Consider the following 18,611-nt stretch of genomic DNA (forward strand, 5'->3'; position numbering starts at 1 on the left):
TACAACTGAGAAATCCTGCTGAATAAATGGTGACCAATTTCACATAAGGAACTATGGCAGCTGTAGCAAATACACTGGCTCCTTCTTGGAGATCACATTCCAATCCTCTGCTGAGTGGTGTTGTCCTAGTTTCCTTCCAGAGAGCCATCTTCTTGTGAGCTAACAGCAGAGCCTACCTGCTGGGCTGCCACAAGACATAAATATTTCTCATTTGAAAAGCAGAAACAGGACATTATCAGCTCCCTGAATTTTCACAGCTGACCTTAGAAAAGTACTTAGTATATTTCTATTAAATTTCTCCAAAAGGTTATATGAGTAATATTCCTTATATGGGCTTTAGTTATCTTCAGTTTTCTATTAGGTGCTTCCAAAATCTAAAGAGATAGGATGCATCAGGAATTATGGCTGTGTTCTTTCAGTCTGAAGCATGATCTTATACTAGATGAAACTCTGTATCTTCTCTGATGGATTGATCTTAAATGCAAATACATATTCAGTGAGTGGGCAAAAAAGTGGTCTATGATACTTAAAGGCATCTTGGTAAGGGATGCCATGCCAAGAAAGAGCGAACATCATATTTTATACATATTTTATTTCATTCATTTATTTTAATTTTCATGAAAAATGACGCGTGTGGCACTATTTTATCACCTCTTAATTTACATATGTCATATTTCAAAAATCAAAACCTAGGAATTCAGAATAGATCACCGTGTTTAGAAATGTTTAGTACGGAAGGAAAATAAATGCCTCACTTAGATCACAAAACTCCGTGGCACACACTAAAGGTTCATCTGTGGTAGGCACAGAACTGTATTTGCAAAGAGTAATTTACAGAGTAGCTGTCAGGGATCAATAGAACAATGCATGCCTGCTGAACCACAACTGTGCACTCACCTTTGGTGATTTCAAAGACTCAGCTGGACCAAAGTCAGAGCTGAACCCTGATCTAGTGCCCATAACAATCCATGCTGGACTAGATGACCTCCAGAGGCCTTTTCCAGAGAACATTTCTGATTCTCTGATTTCATGGTACTGAGCAAGGTTACCACATTCTTAACAAATGATTTCATGAAAAAGTATGTCATGGTAGCAAAAATCTCACAATCAAAACTGGTCTTTGAATCCAAAAAATTGTATTAAGATAACAGCAATATATTATAAAATCAACATCAACACTGAGATATTAAAATTGGCCCAAAATAAACGTGACAGAGGGATACAGAAGGCAGCCAGTTGAAAAGGGACCACTTTCTCCAAGTTGGATAATCTCCTTCTGCCTTATCAAGAGACCATATTAAACCATTTCTTCTGACCACATGTTGCCTAAAGCCCAATGAAGTAAGCCTATAACTCTGTAAGCTTTTAAACAGTTTTAAAATTTTTTCCTGTCATTTTGCCTAGTGATTCATACTACTATTTTTAAGGTAAACAATTTTGTTTGCACACTCATTTAAAACTTTTAGTGCAATCTCAAAACTGATCGGAGGTTTAAAGTGAAGGCAGTCAGCTCCTTAGAAAAATGTTATATCTCCAGAAAAGCAAGAAATGAGGTTCAAGAAATGAAGCCAAAAAAACATTCTTCTACTTACATTCTTACATATATTTCTCTATAATAATCAGTGACTTTTTTTTGATTTCAAGCTGAGGACATCACCAAAATCTGACGGTATTTTTAGACAGCGTTTTTTTAAATAAACACGGTATCTTAGTTCTTTCAGGGATGCAAAGGGATGCAACTGTTGCACGGTTCACCTGGCGGCCTGACGCAAGGACATCACTTCTGCCACACATTAGTATATATAACACACTCCATACAACCGAGGGCACGGCGGGGATCCACGCCATCCCCCTGCGGCTGCTGGAGACCGGGAAAGATGGAACAAGGCGGGTGCTGGAGGCGTTTAAGGGAGGCCAGGAGCGGGGCGAGGTGCGGCAGGAGCCGCGTCCTGGGGCCGTGCCCGCCCGCAGAGCCCACCGGTGCGGCAAACAGGGCCCCGGCCCGCCCCGACACACGGACACACAGACACCAAACACGCACAGACACTCACTTGATGTCCTCCCAGACGGCGGGGCCGTAGTTGCGGATGACGAGCAGCTCCAGGGCGTGATTGACGAAGCCGTACTGCGGGGCAGGATGAGCACGGTCAGGCTCCGGGCGGCCGGGGAGCCCCTTCCCCCGCCCCGCACATCCCACCCCGCCCTTCCCATCGCCCCCGGGAACGGACCCCGCCGAAATGTCACCCGCCTCCCCCCGAAACAAAGGTCTGAGGCCCGGCTTCCCGCTCCCCAAGCGGATTGAGCCCCTTCCCTCCCCGCGCGGGCCGGTGCCGGGCAGAGGGGACGCGCCCGGCCGCGGTGAGGGCGGGCGGCCCGGCGGAGCTCACCATGGTGCCGGTGCTGCCGCCGCCGCCGCCAGCACAGGATGGGCCCGGCTGCCTCACCGCCTCCCCCGGCCGCCGCCGCCCCGAGTGGCACCCGCCGGCAGCCAATGGCGAGCGCGACCGCTGCCCTGGGGGCCAATGGCGGGCGCGGCCGCCGCGCTCTCGTCCAATCAGGAGGTGGAGGCGGGGCTGCTGGGGGCCGAGGGCTGCTGTGCGGGGGCCGCGGGCCGGCGCCGCCCGGGGCTGAGGGGCTGAGGGGCGGCCGGGGCTGAGGGGATTGATCCCGGTGTCTGCCGCCTTCCTGCCCGTGCCCATCCTGCTCCAAGGGCTTGGGAGGGCACTTGTGCTTGCCCTGCTGTCAATTCCCTATGCTGTCAGTTCCCTGTGTTGTCTCCGCAAGAATGCTTCAGTTGTTTCTCGTACCATATGCAACCGCTTAGGCTTTGAGGAAGAAAAATGTCCCCCAAAAAAGGGAAGAATCTGAGCGACGAAGTGACCGCAGACATTTCTGTTCCTGTGCATTCGTTGCTCAAAGGCCAGTGAAGTTAAGAGCATGATAATGAGTGCTTTCAGTAGTGGTGTTTTCAGTCTTTTTCAGGTGTCAGTGTGCATAAACACTGTGCTGTATCATTAACGTGAGTATGGATGCTTAGAGGGCTCTCCGAGTAAGGCATGGCCCTCACAACAGGAGGTTTTGAGCAGAGACAATATGCCAAGGCCATTTCAAAAACACCACACCCTATCACTGCTGGCAGTGAAAAGACAGTACCTGGGATTTTTGCCCTCAAGTGTGGCTAGTTTTTTTTTTGTTTTTTTTTTTTTTTCCTTCAAGCACTTATAGAACAGTTTTGAGGATACAAATGTCAAGGAATTCCTGGCAGCATGTCCCAGGCAGGAAACAAGTTGATGGTATTGAGAATAGGTGTAAAAAAATTCTCAGTTTTCAAGGGAATCCACTTTGTATATGGGGTAAGCCCTCATGCTCGTGAAGTATTAGAGAGATTATGTAAAATTATTTTTGGTTATGGTTTTCAGGAGGTAGATTATCTGGTGATTTTGTGTACCTGAGTGACACTTTTTCGAATGTGCTGGTATCTACAAGGGTCAAAGTTGCCTTAGATAAATATGAAATTGCCTTTCTTCTGATTTGGTTCCGGCTTAGTAGGTTGCATTTGCAGGCTGTTCTTGTGATTAACTCATTATAATACAAATGGAAATTCTAGCCAAGGTGAGATTTGTAAAATGTGAAGTGAAAACAGCATGGTCAGAGTAAAAGCAGGCAGTGATTGATTTTGTTTTCTAAAACAGGAGTCTTCTTTTAAAAGTTTGGGAGATGCTGAATTAAAGAATTCAACCGAGTGATTTGTTGAGAAGGACAAGCCTCCATTCCAGATACCTGCTCAATCAAGACTCTCTGGAAGTCTTAGACAAGAAGATTTGCTTTTATTTGAAGGAGACGCTTGAAGTCAATAAGATAAATGTCAAACTAAGCTGTTAATACTGAGGTGTGTTTCCAAGGCCCAACCATGTCAGCATCGGGACTGTTAGGCCACATGAATTATGCACATCACACAAACATTTGGACTGTATCTGGTGCACCTCCATAAAGCCTGCAACTTATTCCACTAAAGCACACAATCATGTTCCTATTTGGGGACCCTCATGCACTAGGTACATGTTATACATGTTTTATTTTAACATGTTTCTTCCTGATTTGAGATGCTGACTTCATCTGGCAACTCATGAATCTCATGAAAGCAAAATGTAGCAAAGGATCCTTTTATGTTGTGTGAAAGGGCAATTGCTGAAGCAATAACAGGGAAAACCACTAGCTGGCCAAGAACATCTGCATTCAGCTCAATATAGTTTGTGTTAATGCACAAGAACTATAAAACAAAGGAAGTATTTTAATAAGTTGCATTTTTTACTTTGGACTTTTCTTTTGCAGTTTAGTTTGTTACTGAAGTCCTGAAAAAAATAGGATTGCTTTATATGGTATTGCTGGATTCCACTTACTGAAGGTGGAGTTACTTTACTGACATGGACTGAACTATTTTCTAGTTATGGTCTGAGACCTGACATTTGCAATTGTCATAACAATAATTCTCAGGTGCAGAAACACTCTCTTAAGTTCACTTCAGCAAGATTCATTATTTCTACTATACCACTATATAGTGTTCTCCTATACCATTACATTAATTTTTCAGTCCTGGTATTGACAAGCTACGATGAACCAGTGCTTGATATTTCCATGCTATTCTGTAATGCAGTAACGTGTACATTTGAGAAACTGAGAGCTCTATTGCATCCTCCTGTTAGAGGAATGTAATCTTAGCCATGCAGAGTGAACTAATCATGTCTACAAATTTTCCCCAACATCATCTGCAATCAGTGGAAAGACTCCTGTTTGCTTTTACGTGATTGTAGTCCAAAGCCCGTGGGAATGCCTTTGTCTTTGATACTTCTTTGAAAGGTTTTTTTTTGGGCTGAAAAATCAGAAGAGTGGAAATATCTCTATGTCTAAATCCACCCCTTTTCACATTCTTGGGATGCTACTGCATGTATTCTCTCAATTATTTCCTACTAAGTGCTGCTACTGTGTGCAGGACATGTATTTGCTGTAGTAGCACAAAATTTTGTAATTTCTTACTGCTCAAAAAATGAGAAGCAATTTTAGCACAGATCTTCAAAGGCCATCTTATAATGAGGCTGCAAAGCAATGTGCTCATTTACATTTATATTAGGAAACCACTGGCTTGACTTTGCTTTCAGCATCAAAAGTCTGCCGAAGCAGATGAGACACACAACTTTATAAGGTTGTTTACTTAGTTTCAGATTTCTTTCACAGTTTATTATTTCTTTGACTGGCTTTCCAGTTTCATGTTCCACCCTAACTGCATATTTAACATTCAGATCCTACTGCTTGTACTCTGGAGAGTATGTATCTTTAATTGTTGCATCTGGGTGTCGCAAAGGTTCCAGAATCATTGATTATCTTTCTTCTTTATTTGTGTTTCAGTATCAGAGCGATGCTCAGTAACCTAAGACAGTGGCTTTTACTCTCCCTCCATGCTCTGCAGAAAAGGACTGCCAGTGAACATATGCAAACAGGCTTGAAAAATTGGAAATAAAAACAAAACCAACCAAACCTTATACCTGATTAATTTCTTCCTACGCAGTTGTGAGCAGCCACACCATCAGTGTGTGGCTGCTCACAAAAGACCATTGTGGCACACACCTTGCAGACTTGAAGGCAGAAAAGCAAGTCCTAGGTCTCATTTCAGAAAGTTAAATTTAATTCCTGCCAAGCTAACTTCTGATAAACTGGAGCAGAGCTTTGAAAGCAACTCAGTACCTTGTACACTCTATGGCAAACAGCCACAAAAGTCCTTGCTGTTGCAGGAAGCAAATCTCCCACTGCTTTTGCAGAACAATGGGCAGGCATAACAAAAATGTTTGCAGCTTGAGTGGCCTGCTAGGCTGTAGGATGGGTGGGGTTTGAAAAAGGGTCCCCTTGCCAAGATTCAAGAGCAATTCCCTTAATTCTGATGGTCTTTAGTTGGAAATACTGATTTTCCCCCCTGTACTATTAATTGCAGCGTTTCTGGAAAGACTGCGAAAGAAAATGATGGGAGAAATAAACTGGGTTTGGGGGAGGTCTGAATTCTGCCTTCACAAGTTTTCCCAGGAAGAAGTAGATCTGTCCCAGGGGCTCAATTATCTGTGCGCTTCAGTGTTCTCTCAGTTTCTGTGACTCCCTTTGCTCTGGTTTTGCACAGTAGTTCAGAGAGAAAGAAAGCATCAGCTCCACACTAATTGCACTTTCTCTGACACCAGCAATGCAAATTTTTTTCCAACATCCCCTTGAAATCTTATCAGGTCATGCCTGAATGAAATAAAATTAATTGAATTCTTTTGGTATAGCTTTCACTTTAACTATGTCAGTGTTATGATTCAAAGGACCTACTTTTTATTTCAAGGGCCACTTGCACTTCTTTGGCAAAGAAACTGCAGTGATAAAAATGTATCTTCCATCACATAGTGTAAGTGTGAACAGGAATCAGCAACACAGAAATTTCATGAACTAATAAAATAAAATTTCACACATAACAAAACTGGTTTTGGACATAATACTAAGGTATTTTGATATTTATATAAATGGCATTGCATAGTCTCTGAAAATTTCCACAATATCATACACTATACTACAGAAGAGATCAACTTCAAAGCAAAAGTTATTTTCTTTCAAAATGTCCCAGTAGTGTGTCAGTTAAATTGCCTTCTGTTTTCCTCAACAATTTGCTTATTAGCTTTCTGATTCCTTTTTTTTTTCAATTTAAGTGAAATGATTAGGTAAAAGGTGAAAGGAATGTTTTAGATCTAAGTGAAAAGGCCAATTAAAATATTTGCCCTTTATTAAATACATTTTCAGCAAAAGAATTTAAACAGAGGAACAGCTTCAGTGAAACCTAAATTATTAAATTATGTTTAAAGCTAAACAGACTTATGGGGGCTTTTGTAGAACAGATCTGAACACAAGTACATTTTAAAGCACTTTCATGAATCATGGTCTTAAATACGTGCCTAAATTTTATTTACTTCACTGAGACTCAAGGATGTTGCTTTCTGTGTGTACACTAAAGCACCTTATCAGAATTCCTCCTGGAAGGTTGTCACCACTAAGGAAGGTATCAAAAACTGCCATGATGAACATCCTATGTCATGACAGATTTATATGGAATTTGGCTTTGAGCATGGCCATCATCCAGTTCAGCAATAGCTGTCTCCTAGGGACAAAAGGAAATTCCCTCCTAAATACACTTCCCATTCGGTAGATCAGAGAAAGAAATTCTTTTTATTCAAAAGTGTACTTACTTCTTAACAGGTATGGACAGATTCATACTGACCTCAGTCACTTCTGGTTTAATGACATAAGCCTAATGAACTGTCAGGTGTCAAACACTCCCCATTTTTATAGCCAGGGGTACCCACATGGGAGTGCCAGTAACCTCTGCATATTTCTCTCAATAGAACAGAATTGTCTGACCAATATAATATAGGAAAGATCAGTCTCCAAGATTTGCAAAGTTCTTGTCTCCTTGAAACACTTCAGTCTGAAATGTTGCAAATACATGTGCTTAGATATATATTTGTGTGTGTGTGTGTGTTTATCTGGTGTGCAGAGAGAGATGTGTTTGTTTATAATACACAGACTTTCTGTTCCATTTTTGTGCCACAGAACTACTTCTAAGCATCTTGGATGGGTATAGTAGACCTCAAGGATTCAATAGTTCAAGTTTTGTTGAAATCCTCCTTAAAGAGAACCTTAATTGAAATACGGCTTTAAAAATATTCTTAATTCTAGTCTCGTTCTAAGGTCTTTTCTCAAGATTCTGATGGTATCTACCAAAAACTAGTAGGATAAAATGGCTTATTGAGCTTCAAAACGTACCAGTCAAAATCAGAAAATGAACCAAGTAGCACCTTAGTCTAATGTAATTGCTCCCTGTAAATATTGAGAGCAAAATCTGATTTAGTGGCTAGTGGTTTGAAGAGACTTTTATGGCTTGATATGCCAAACCTCAGGGGCTGAAGAGGTTAGAATAACTAATAATACCTGGTATTACTGGGAGTAGTAGTATGTGTGTAAGCTGTGTACTTCTCCAGCCTGCAGTTGGGATCAAACTGTACAGCACAGAGAAATTTCTGAGCAGATGTATCTGCTAGTTAGAGAGGCAGAATCCTAAACTCAGAACTCTTAACTAACTCTATTCTGCCAGTTCCAGAGGCAAAGCCTTTAGAATTCTCCACTCATATTCCATCAGCCACATCAGAAAAGCTTGTACTGTAGTAGTATTAATCTTTTGAAATGTGCTCATATGTTAAAAACCATCTTTGTTCACCTGACAATTCCCCTGGCAATGAGAGCGAGCATTTAGAGCAAGCATGCAGTGGGCATTTCCACAGCACATCACACCCACACTGCATCCTTGAATAAGGATCAGAGCTTTAGGCTTGTGTGCTTCCATTTCATACTGCCTGACTGGAATTCCATTTCTAAACAAACATTCCAAAGCATAGTTTATTACACTTCTGTTAAAATATTTCAAATTTAAATGACAACAAAAAGAAAACATTTATTGCTGTAATACATAATAACAAGTGGATATTATTATTTTTAAGTACTTTAAAAACCCTAAGAACTAAAATAGTTTGATGATTACAGAGATGTTAGTATGTGATTATACAGTGTTTTAATCTATATTCATTTTATACACAAAATAAAGTTCATGAAACAGTAAGCAGCAACTCTGCTATGCAAGTGTATTAGCTACAATTAGCAGCCTGATCCAGAAAATGCTGAGCACCCTCATACTTTGACCAGTCAGTGTAAGAAGATGGTCAGCAGCCTTCTAGGATGGGGCCCAAATGATGCACTGGAAGGAGTATGTGATGGCAATGACAGTATTTTAATGGACATTTTCTTATGGAATCTCTAAGAAAATACATTTTCATAGTCATCGATAAGCACCAGCTCACAACACTGCATGTGGCTGCATCACTTGCACATTACATTTCCTGACAAACTGCATATACAATACATCTAGAATTCTCAGTATAGAGAGAACTGCAGCACTTACAAATTACCACAGGGAAAATACAGTTTATAGTAGCATTTCCAACAGTGACGTTGCAACATTACTTTAGCGACTATGTTCCTTATGCAAAGGAAAAATGAAAAGTAGTCAGTGACATACTTCCTGAAATGTTAATACTGGCTTTCAGGTGTTAACAATCTAAAGTGCTTTCATGTTTCATACAGTTTTAAAAATTTTCAATTCATACAAAAAAAAAAAAAAAAAAAAAGAAAAAAAGAAAAAAAAAGGAAAAAAAAAAAGGAAAAAAAAAGAAATCCAAATATTTATAAATTTATTCTATGCATTTGTGAACGTACAATTTAGTCTATTCCTGTTTCCTCACCAAAAAAATTGGCATTGCCATCTCCCAAATCTCTCTTTTGAAACCAAGTCTGTGAGTTTGTTCCTTGAATATAAGCATCCAGAAAATAGCAAATTCCAGGGATATCACTTGGAAAATTTGGTGGAAGCTCCTCTCTTGATCGCGGTGTGAACACAAAACCTGGGTATTCCTTTAACAACCTAGAATAAAAATGAATGAATAATCTTGATTAAAAATCAATCAGTCACTAATAAGTGCAAATATTTTCTTCACATAGGGCAAGGAGAATCCAATTTAGTTTTTATAGTTATTTACTAGAAATATAAAAAATAATGTTTATTTGCTAACTTTGATAACTTATTAACTCGTGCAACAGTTAAAATAACAGTATTGCCTCTTTTTTTTTCTTGTCAGTGTTTTGCATGTAGGTGCTATGTTAGTTGCAAATATTTTCAAAAATTATTTAGTGCTGAAAGCTGGCTCACATCTGCACATCAAATGCACCATAATTACTATTTCAAAGAATAGAATTCTGTGAAACTTATTAGTTAAACTAGACCCTCTTATCAATTCTAATATTATTTGCTTTTTTACAGATTGAAACAGACTGCTAATCTGTAGGGATAGATGTTGTAACTCATACCAAAGCTTTCAAACAATTACTGCCATATACAGGAGTTGTGCAAGGGGCCATAATGTTATCGGTGTGTCTTTAGAATTGGTAAATGAATCAAAATTTAAAAAAACACCAAACAAAATGGAGGTTAACACCTCTTTCACTCAGGAAAAAACCCCAACAAACTCCACAATAACAACAGTTTACCCATTAATCAAACTGCCAATTTTCTAGGGGTGTGATTCAAAATGATTTTCCATATGAGTGGAATGGAAGAACAATCACTGTTGACCAGCACTGCTTCTGTTGACATAACATAAGCACTGATGATGCTAATGCTCTGTGTTTTCAGAGTGCATGATCAAAAGCATTACTTGCTCTGTGCTCTAGTACCTGTACTACTTTTTCTAAATCATCTATCCAAGATCATCTAAAGCTTGGCACTGCCTATGTCACATAACACATGCTGCAGGGGATGTCAGGAAGGATCCTGTGCCAGATTCTCTGTCTGATGTTGGATGCAGAACCTTGCCACAAGGCATTATCAGATATGTGGCAGTGGGTACAAGCTGAGTAGGAACAACAGGCTACAGTCCAGGCTACAGTGAGGGTAGCAGAGCTTCCTTAAAAGGTTAAAAATATATATATAATTTTGCTTATTTTACCCAGCTGAAAAACCATCCGGAAGGTAATAGGCTACTACAGTGACTACTGCAGGTGGACATTTTACATACTGCACTGTACCTGTAAGTTGTTGGGCTGACATTTATTTTTCTAGGTATACTGCAAGACTCAAACTTATTGGCAAGGGTTACATTATTTCCAAAAAGGCAGTAACGAGGCATTTTAACCCCAACAACTCCAGCAAAGACGGATCCAGAATGAAGGCCAATACGCATCTTTAAACAAAAGAAAGAAAGAAAACAGCATTTATTAGGTAAAATAGAATCGTTAAAGTCAATTTTATAAATTATTCTTAATTAAAAAAGAAAAAAAAGAATGGGCTGTGTTCTTTCCCTCATGTACATTAAACATGTGTAGAGATGTTTTCTTCAGAACAGCATTCTGACTAAATAATGGCATGATGTCAGAAAGCTTCTGTATCTGCCCTACATACTAACTACTCTTTACATATCAAGAGAGTATCATACCATTATGAAGAAGTTGCAGTTTCTAACTTTGACTGTAAAAGCAGAAAAACCTGCAACAAAACCAAAATCTGCCCACATAGTAAAGGTGGTTGAAATATGTGCGTTGAAATATAAGTCTGATTCAAACTATGCCATTTGCAGTCACACCTTTTTTTCTTGGCAATTGCTCTGTAAAATGACAGTAGACTGTGTGACAAATTTATTGCTTTGCACAATAGCCAATGGTTTCATGAAGCATTTAGTTAAAATAGATGCATGCTTTCATTACAAATAGATAGTTTCCTTCTAAGAAGTTTCTGTTAGGTACTTAAACAATACAACCTTTTTCTCCTTATTTTAAAATAATTTTTAAAATGTAGTAGTAGCATTTGCATGTAAATTATAAACTTGTTATAATATTGCCAGGATGTTTCCATATTTTTTAAGTGTAACTTAATTTGATACTGCAAAATACAAAAAGAACAACATTTATTTATAATACAATACAATGCTGTTCTCTGTGATAAATTTGGAGCATATAATCCTCTTAATAACCATTTTCTTTGTCTTGGAATACAACTATTCCTTAATCCAAAATTTAAAAAAAAAATTAAAAATTAAGCTTTCTGGAGGAACAAATGAACAGATAAATGTTAAAAATTAGCAAATTAAAGACATAATGAACTGAGACACCTCTATTAAAAATATCAGGATGCCATTCCAGGCCATTTGAACTACGGCAAAGTTCCACATCATTTTTCATGCACACAGGCCTTTCTTTTTCTTTCTCAATAAGAGATAATCCTGTATGAAAATTTCATTACATATGTAAGTTCTCACTGAAAGGAAGCCATAAATATAATTACCACTGAATTTAACAGTTGCTTTGACAGCATTAACACTATTATCTTATGGTGGTTCAGTATCTGACTGTGAAACAAGAACAGCAATGGAATCCTTTCAAGATGTGTGGATTACTACAATCAGAACGTCTTTGGGCATTCATATTCATAGCTTCTGCGTCAAAAGACTTGGAAGTCTAATTTGGAAAGAGGATTAGTCATTTCCTTAGAAAAGAGAATATTTCATGCCACTGACAGTTTTATTGCTACTGAAACAAGAACTGCAGTGTGTCAGATTGCACCTATTGACTTCACTGCATTTGTCTTTTGGGTTGATTTTCAGATCTCTATTTCACCTTTACCACTTCACAAAACTCTCATCCATAGATCTAAAAAGATCAGCTTCTCCAGCCACAGTCTCTTGATTCCCCAAATTCTCTAAGTTAATGAAATGATGTGAAATTTCCTTGAGACCAAATCCCAGAAAGCAACTAAATAAAAATACAATAAAATATATGACCTTGATAGGTTCTCCATGGGGAGACACCACCTCGTCTGAGAGTTCCATCATCTTCAGGGCCATCAGTGCTATTTGAACAGCATGTGTTTCACTTTCTTTGTGTAAGCCTCCAGCAACACAGTAGGCATCTCCAATGGTCTCAACCTAAAACAGGCATATTTGTTCCTTACTCTTAGACCATTTAATAAATATAAAAAGTACAGCCTAACTTCAGTACGAATTGTAGTTACATACAATTCTTGACCAAGTCTTAGTTTTGCTGCAAAATTATTTAAGTACTGGAAAAATCCTGCAGCATCATGCAAAAGGAAAAATTACACAACTTTTATTTATTGCTGGGCATAATTCTAAAATACTTTTCCATTTTCATTTACTGCCAGGCAGCCCCGGCTACATCAAATACCTATTTTACTCCAGTCACAGCACTGTCATTGAAATTAAATTTTTAAATGACCTCTTAAGTTTTGATGGGATTTTTTCTTGGCTGAATGAACAACTGTTTATGTTGACTTTTTGTTTGTTTTGTTTTGTGATTTCATTTGAAAAAAAATTTATGGCAAAATAATTTTTGGACCTCTATTATCTTCTATCTCACATAGTCTTAACTTCCTTTCCTGCCCCAGAATCCCACAGAAAAGCAATGAATTGTGTACCTTGTAGACATCTAGCTCTCCACACTGGTAATCAAATCGAGTATAAAGCTCATTAAGCATGGTGATAACCTGCATAGGTGAGCATTGGGAACAGATGGCAGTGAATCCAACAATGTCAGAAAAAAGCATTGTGACATTATTAAATTTCTTGGCTTGCACAACTTGTCCCTGCCACAGCTGCTGAGCAACTTCTCCAGGAAAAATTGAAAACAGAAGATCTACAGTCTTCTTCTTCTCTTCTTCAAGTGCTTGATGGGCTTGCTCAAGGGTTGCTTTTAGCTTTCCTAACCTCTTCTTCAGTCCATCCTGGGCTCTGGCCTGCTCTCCTATCAGAACAACATCTCTTAAAGCATTGTGAATGGGAATATCAGAGAGGTACAATCCACGCCCTGTAAAATCTTCTAGTCTGTCCACACAGGGAGATCCCAAGAATAGAATGGCACTGGATTCAAAAATATAGATCATTTGGCCTTTAAGATCCATTACCTGAAACAGTTAAAAGAAACAAGAATTCATGCAAAACAAGCATGGCAATGGACTAGAAACAAGAAGTTTTAGAGAAAATATATTTTGCTAAAATGTAAGAAAACCACGTCTGGTCCATAATTCTTGTATTTTCATTTAGTTGCTTAGGGAAAACATGGGGTGCTGAATCACAGAGCCATCAAGTAAATTAATTCTTATTCAGTCCTCTGGTACAAGAGGACTCCAGCTTCAGGATAAACACCTAATTATGCCTGAGTATCAGTTTATCTTAGGGAGAAAAGAAAACCAAAAAGAATAATTTTGTGCATTTTCAGCAAGTGATAAATGTGTTCTTACAGTGGCCTCTGAATTTCTACTAATAAGTAGTTCATGCACCACTTTCTCCATAGGATAAAGTGAGAAAATCTGCTTCAGTTTTATCATAGGATGTTCAGTACTCACTTCAATTTAAAATTAAAGGCAGAAATGGCAAGACTATCCATTTAATTTATCCATTTATGCAGACTAAAAAGGTTTTGTGTGAAGTGTTTTTATGCCCCTTCTGTAGTTAGTTGTGTAATATGAAAGGTGCTGCAGAGCTTAGCTTAACATGGCTTTGAAAGACTTTTTCAATAAAATCTGTTCCTTACTAACAGGATATTTACTAATAAAATCTGTTCCTTACTAATGCATACTTTGCATATGCAAGCACATGCAAAATCAAAGCCGACTCTACTACCCCTTGTAGTCATTCTAGTGCAGAAATGGATCTGAAATTAAGTAGCTACAGCTTTTAATAGTAGCCACATTAGTAACTGGGTAAAACTTTTTTACCGTTCTTCATTTAAGTTTTTGGAGTGTTGAGTTTGAACTGCTAATTCATCCTGGAGTGCCTCAGGTGCATATAAGCTGGAATTCAGCTGGAACCAGGAACAAATAAAAACAGTCATTGAATACTCAATGTTTTTACTGTCCCAGGTCATTTGTCACAGACCGAGCTCCAGCAAAGATAGTAGTAACCCCATCAGCTGAAATTAAGTGGAACCTTTGGTGATTGTATCTGATGAAAATATCAGAGTATCAGAGATATCAAAACACCAAAGGCTGAATGATCACAGAAAACATCTGTTTATTCTCCCCATACCTAGAGCTGTTCCCAAATGACTCAAGGACACTTTTCCTGCCACTGTCTTTGTGCTGAAGATGCCCTTATTCTCAGCAGCATGGCATACCACTGACTTTATCTCATTATTTCAAATTATTCAAATAAAAGCAAATTTTCAGTCAGATTTTACTTGTGTAGAAGTCCTAACGCAGTTTTGACTGAACATTGGCTTCAGAATCTGAATTACATTTGACTACCCAAATAAAATTACTACTATACAGTTGTATCAGATGTTCAGATGTAGAAAATGCAAAATGCACCATGTTTTGTGGCTATTTTAACTCCATCTGAAGAAAACAAATTCCTCGTAGAAATAATGGTGATAGAAAGTCTCTTACCATGGACGGTTTCATATCAGTATTATCCCATCTTCTAACTCGTACAGTAAACTGCATATTTAGCATTGTCATTATTCCACTAAAAGTGCAGCTTACTTTGGGGGTAAGAATTTCAAAATACTCTTCAAAATTTGGCTTAGCTTGAAATTCTCTCCTGGTCAAAAGTCTTCTTATCCCATTTCCAATTTGAAGAACTGACATATCCTTGTCAAACATAAAATGAAATGGGAAAGTCTTACAGAACACAGAGGCAGGAATCACAAGTGAAGACTGTGGTTTACATGGAGATAAGGAAGGTTTTGTACTTTTGACTTGTATAGAATACAGCAAATAAGGCTGATTAGCAAACTCAGTGCAGTCATTATGGAAACAAGGAGGCATGAGCATCACTTCCACCTCAGTTTCATACAAAATATGAGCTGCTGCTTTAATGATACCAGGTAGAATAAGACTTGTGATTTTCTTAGGAAAGAAATAATAAACATTTAAGAAGTCCTGATCTTTCTCCAGGCATAATATGGAGGCATCTTCAAGTCTGTCCTTTTTTCCTGCTTCTTGGCTGTGGCTCTGCTTCAGCAGAGTAGTGAAACTATTCAAGAAGTCCTTAAGAGTACCTCCAATAACCCCTAATATGTGTTCATCCTCTTCATAGCATATTTTGAATAGCTCTTCACCAAGAGATTCCCGTAGAGACTCCACGGGAACACCTGCACAGAACCACATTTTAGTCAGAACTGCACTCATCATCATCCTGAATCACAGGCTAACTGCCACTAGGCCAAAACACACTATCAATTTCCTTCCCTGATGCAGCATTGACACCTGAGAGCACTCTCATTTAGGAGTCCTGCAAACAAGGCCTGGAAATGAGGGGACAACTGGATGTAGTTTAGAAAGATCCAAGACTCAGTGTTCTTTGTAGAGATGCAGACAACACGGATGCAAGTTTTGGCACAAGATTTAACTCAACTCTCTTAGATTGATATAAAGGAGTAAAATAAGAAGTTAAAAAACTAACATAGGAATAAAACAGGATCTGCAGATTTAAGTACTATGCATAATCCAGTACATTCAATGACCCTGGGAATATTCTGGAGCACTGAGGCCAACTGGCATTGAATGGCTCACATCTTTGCTAGTAAATTTGTTTTATCCAGATGGCTGCATGCAGAGAATGTTCCATTTCCCCAACTGTTACTGGGAATCCTTTGAAAAAGTTTTGTCTCTCACAGACCAAAGTAACTCTCTCTCACACTCTCTCACTGTGTGCCTAAACCAGTTTAACAGTTACATATTACAAATTATAGAGTTCTCTTCTGACACACAACAGTCTTCAGAATATGACATAACATATTAGCAACAAGACTAATTTATATAAAATAAAATATTATATATTTATAGAATAGATACTCTTTATATAAATATATATTATTAAACAAGCTTACATTACCTGCTGCATTTGCATGATCACTGATTATTTTTTCAAAATCTTCTCTATCACCAGTTTTTCTGCAAAGATCATAAAATATATAAATAACCCCCCTAATTTATCAAGATAAATATGGTAAAAATAGTAAGTACAGATGTTACCTACCTTTTCTTTAAAGTGTATATACCCAGTTCTGCTGATCAAGTAGGAAACTTTTAATTCATTCAAAAGGGGGTCTTGGTACGATCTTAGATTATTCTGTGCATTTCTGGTAAATTAAAGTTTTGGTGGTCTGAGCTCCAATTATGGATTTCGGTCAAATGCTATTGCCCATCATTGTAACAGTCCTGGGTTTTTGTTTGGCTTGTGGTTTTTTTCCTTGAAGCCAAAACTACGTTTCCTAATATATTGTATAATATAATTAGAATTTATATTCAAGCATTTTTTGGAATTACACTGCATTTAATTCAAAAGAGGTGAGAATGTATTTCTGCTTTAAGAGGAGATACAAATAACAACTATTAACTTCAAAACTACGTGTTCATTGGTAGTAATGTAGATATTTGACACAAAACTGAAGCCCTCTGAGTTCTCTGAGGACAATAAATGTCAAAATGAATGTTTGACTCAAAGTTATGAGAACAACATATAGCTTAGATTAACCTCCATATAAGAAATAAACTCCTGATACATGCCTTCTGAATTTCTTCACTTGGAATACCATAGGTATATTAATATGCAAAAGCAATACAGACATTTAGATTTGATTTACATTTGCATTATTGCCTCCTTCAGAATATCACAGTAATTTTTTCTTTTCAACTAATACTCCAGGGAAGCAACACATAATTAAAGAATGGGAAAACATTCATAGCAATAAGCCAGTCAGCAATTGCAAAGCACATCTGACCCGCTATCTTTGGTTCAGTCAATGTATGTAAAGTGCTTTAAAAATATCAAGTATAATTTAAAAGATACACTGCAATTATCTATTCTTATCATGGTGAGCAACTTGTGTGTAGTTTCCAACTTGATTATTTTTCTTCACTTCAGAAAGCAGATTTAAACTGATGGGCTTGTGTTTTCAGATGCATTCAATAAACTGAATCCGCAGTGTATCATGAGATGCTATGAAATTCTTACTCTTTACAAGGCTCAAATGATTAATACTGGATTAGTACTAAGAAGCGCTGGAAATTGAGCTGAGTTCCTCAGAAACAGAAACCAGAAACCAAGTGAGCTCAGGAAAACATCCAACTCAGTATCTGTACTGTATGAGTGTTCACTGTATCAGTAACCAAACCCTTTTGTATAATACTAATTGTATTTAAAACTCTTTCCCTGGGATCTTAGAAACACTGGGCTAGATCCATATACAACCATATCTATTGTTCCATCTACGCCAAGCAGTCTCTGAGCTCCTCTGAAGTCCCTGCCTGTTTGCCTGTACAATTTGCCCTTTAAGTCAACTTTGTGAGCAATGTAAATATTTGTGAATATTTAAAAATAAACTAAATCATTACTAGCTTACGTTACATGAAATGTTACACACCAATTTGACAAGATAATTGAATATAAATTCCAGAAGTCTTGACTCCCGGTCACCGCCCCATTCCTGTCTGAAAAACATTTCTGTTAGTTACAAACCCATCACACTTACATACCTGGTTTCTTTTACTCTGTGTTTTGCAAGTGTTCTCTGCAGTGCAAGATTTAGCCTTTCAAACTAGGGAAAAAAATAAATACGTCACATGTATCTATGTCATTGCTGAAAATCATGAGATAACATTCCTATAAACAGAATTATTTTGCCATCCTTGGGACTAACAACTTTTTTTCAAGACAGTATCGTTGTTGGAAAAAGCATGTCACTTCTGTGGTTATGGGGTTTACTTTATATTCATCTCTTCACCTCCAGTACCACTATAATTAAGACCTCAATTCACGTGCACCAGGGCTTGTGAATTTTAAATACAGTGATGTTCTTTACCTCCAAGTTTTCAGATGACAACAAAGACAGTGCTGCTAAGAAATAAGTATAACTAGCACAGCTTTCTATTATTACACATCCCACCCACCAAAAAAAACCCACAATGTACCAGGGTTTGA

General features: G+C 38.1%; 2 protein-coding genes across 4 annotated transcripts in view; both read right to left on the minus strand.

Moving 5' to 3' along the window:
* Nucleotides 1-2,395, minus strand: part of GUCY1B1 (guanylate cyclase 1 soluble subunit beta 1) — a 41,115-nt gene extending 38,720 nt beyond the window's left edge. The window contains exons 1-2 of the mRNA XM_083861166.1: nucleotides 2,388-2,395; nucleotides 2,052-2,125 (exon numbers count right to left, since the gene is read on the minus strand). Coding sequence (XP_083717292.1) covers nucleotides 2,052-2,125; nucleotides 2,388-2,390 — 77 coding nt within the window. The 5' untranslated portion in view covers nucleotides 2,391-2,395. The remainder of the gene's footprint in view (nucleotides 1-2,051; nucleotides 2,126-2,387) is intronic.
* Nucleotides 2,396-7,220: 4,825 nt separating this feature from the next.
* GUCY1A1 (guanylate cyclase 1 soluble subunit alpha 1) overlaps nucleotides 7,221-18,611 on the minus strand; it is a 36,166-nt gene continuing 24,775 nt past the window's right edge. For all 3 annotated transcript variants that reach the window (XM_083861044.1, XM_083861045.1, XM_083861046.1), the window contains 7 exons: nucleotides 18,167-18,228; nucleotides 16,524-16,582; nucleotides 15,074-15,780; nucleotides 13,106-13,591; nucleotides 12,453-12,596; nucleotides 10,705-10,859; nucleotides 7,221-9,544 (listed from right to left, as the gene is read on the minus strand). In XM_083861044.1, the coding sequence (XP_083717170.1) occupies nucleotides 9,343-9,544; nucleotides 10,705-10,859; nucleotides 12,453-12,596; nucleotides 13,106-13,591; nucleotides 15,074-15,780; nucleotides 16,524-16,582; nucleotides 18,167-18,228 (1,815 nt within the window). In that variant the 3' untranslated portion in view covers nucleotides 7,221-9,342. The remainder of the gene's footprint in view (nucleotides 9,545-10,704; nucleotides 10,860-12,452; nucleotides 12,597-13,105; nucleotides 13,592-15,073; nucleotides 15,781-16,523; nucleotides 16,583-18,166; nucleotides 18,229-18,611) is intronic.

The sequence above is a fragment of the Zosterops lateralis genome, assembly GCF_965231275.1.
Source record: "Zosterops lateralis genome assembly, chromosome: 5".
Lineage (NCBI taxonomy): Eukaryota > Metazoa > Chordata > Aves > Passeriformes > Zosteropidae > Zosterops > Zosterops lateralis.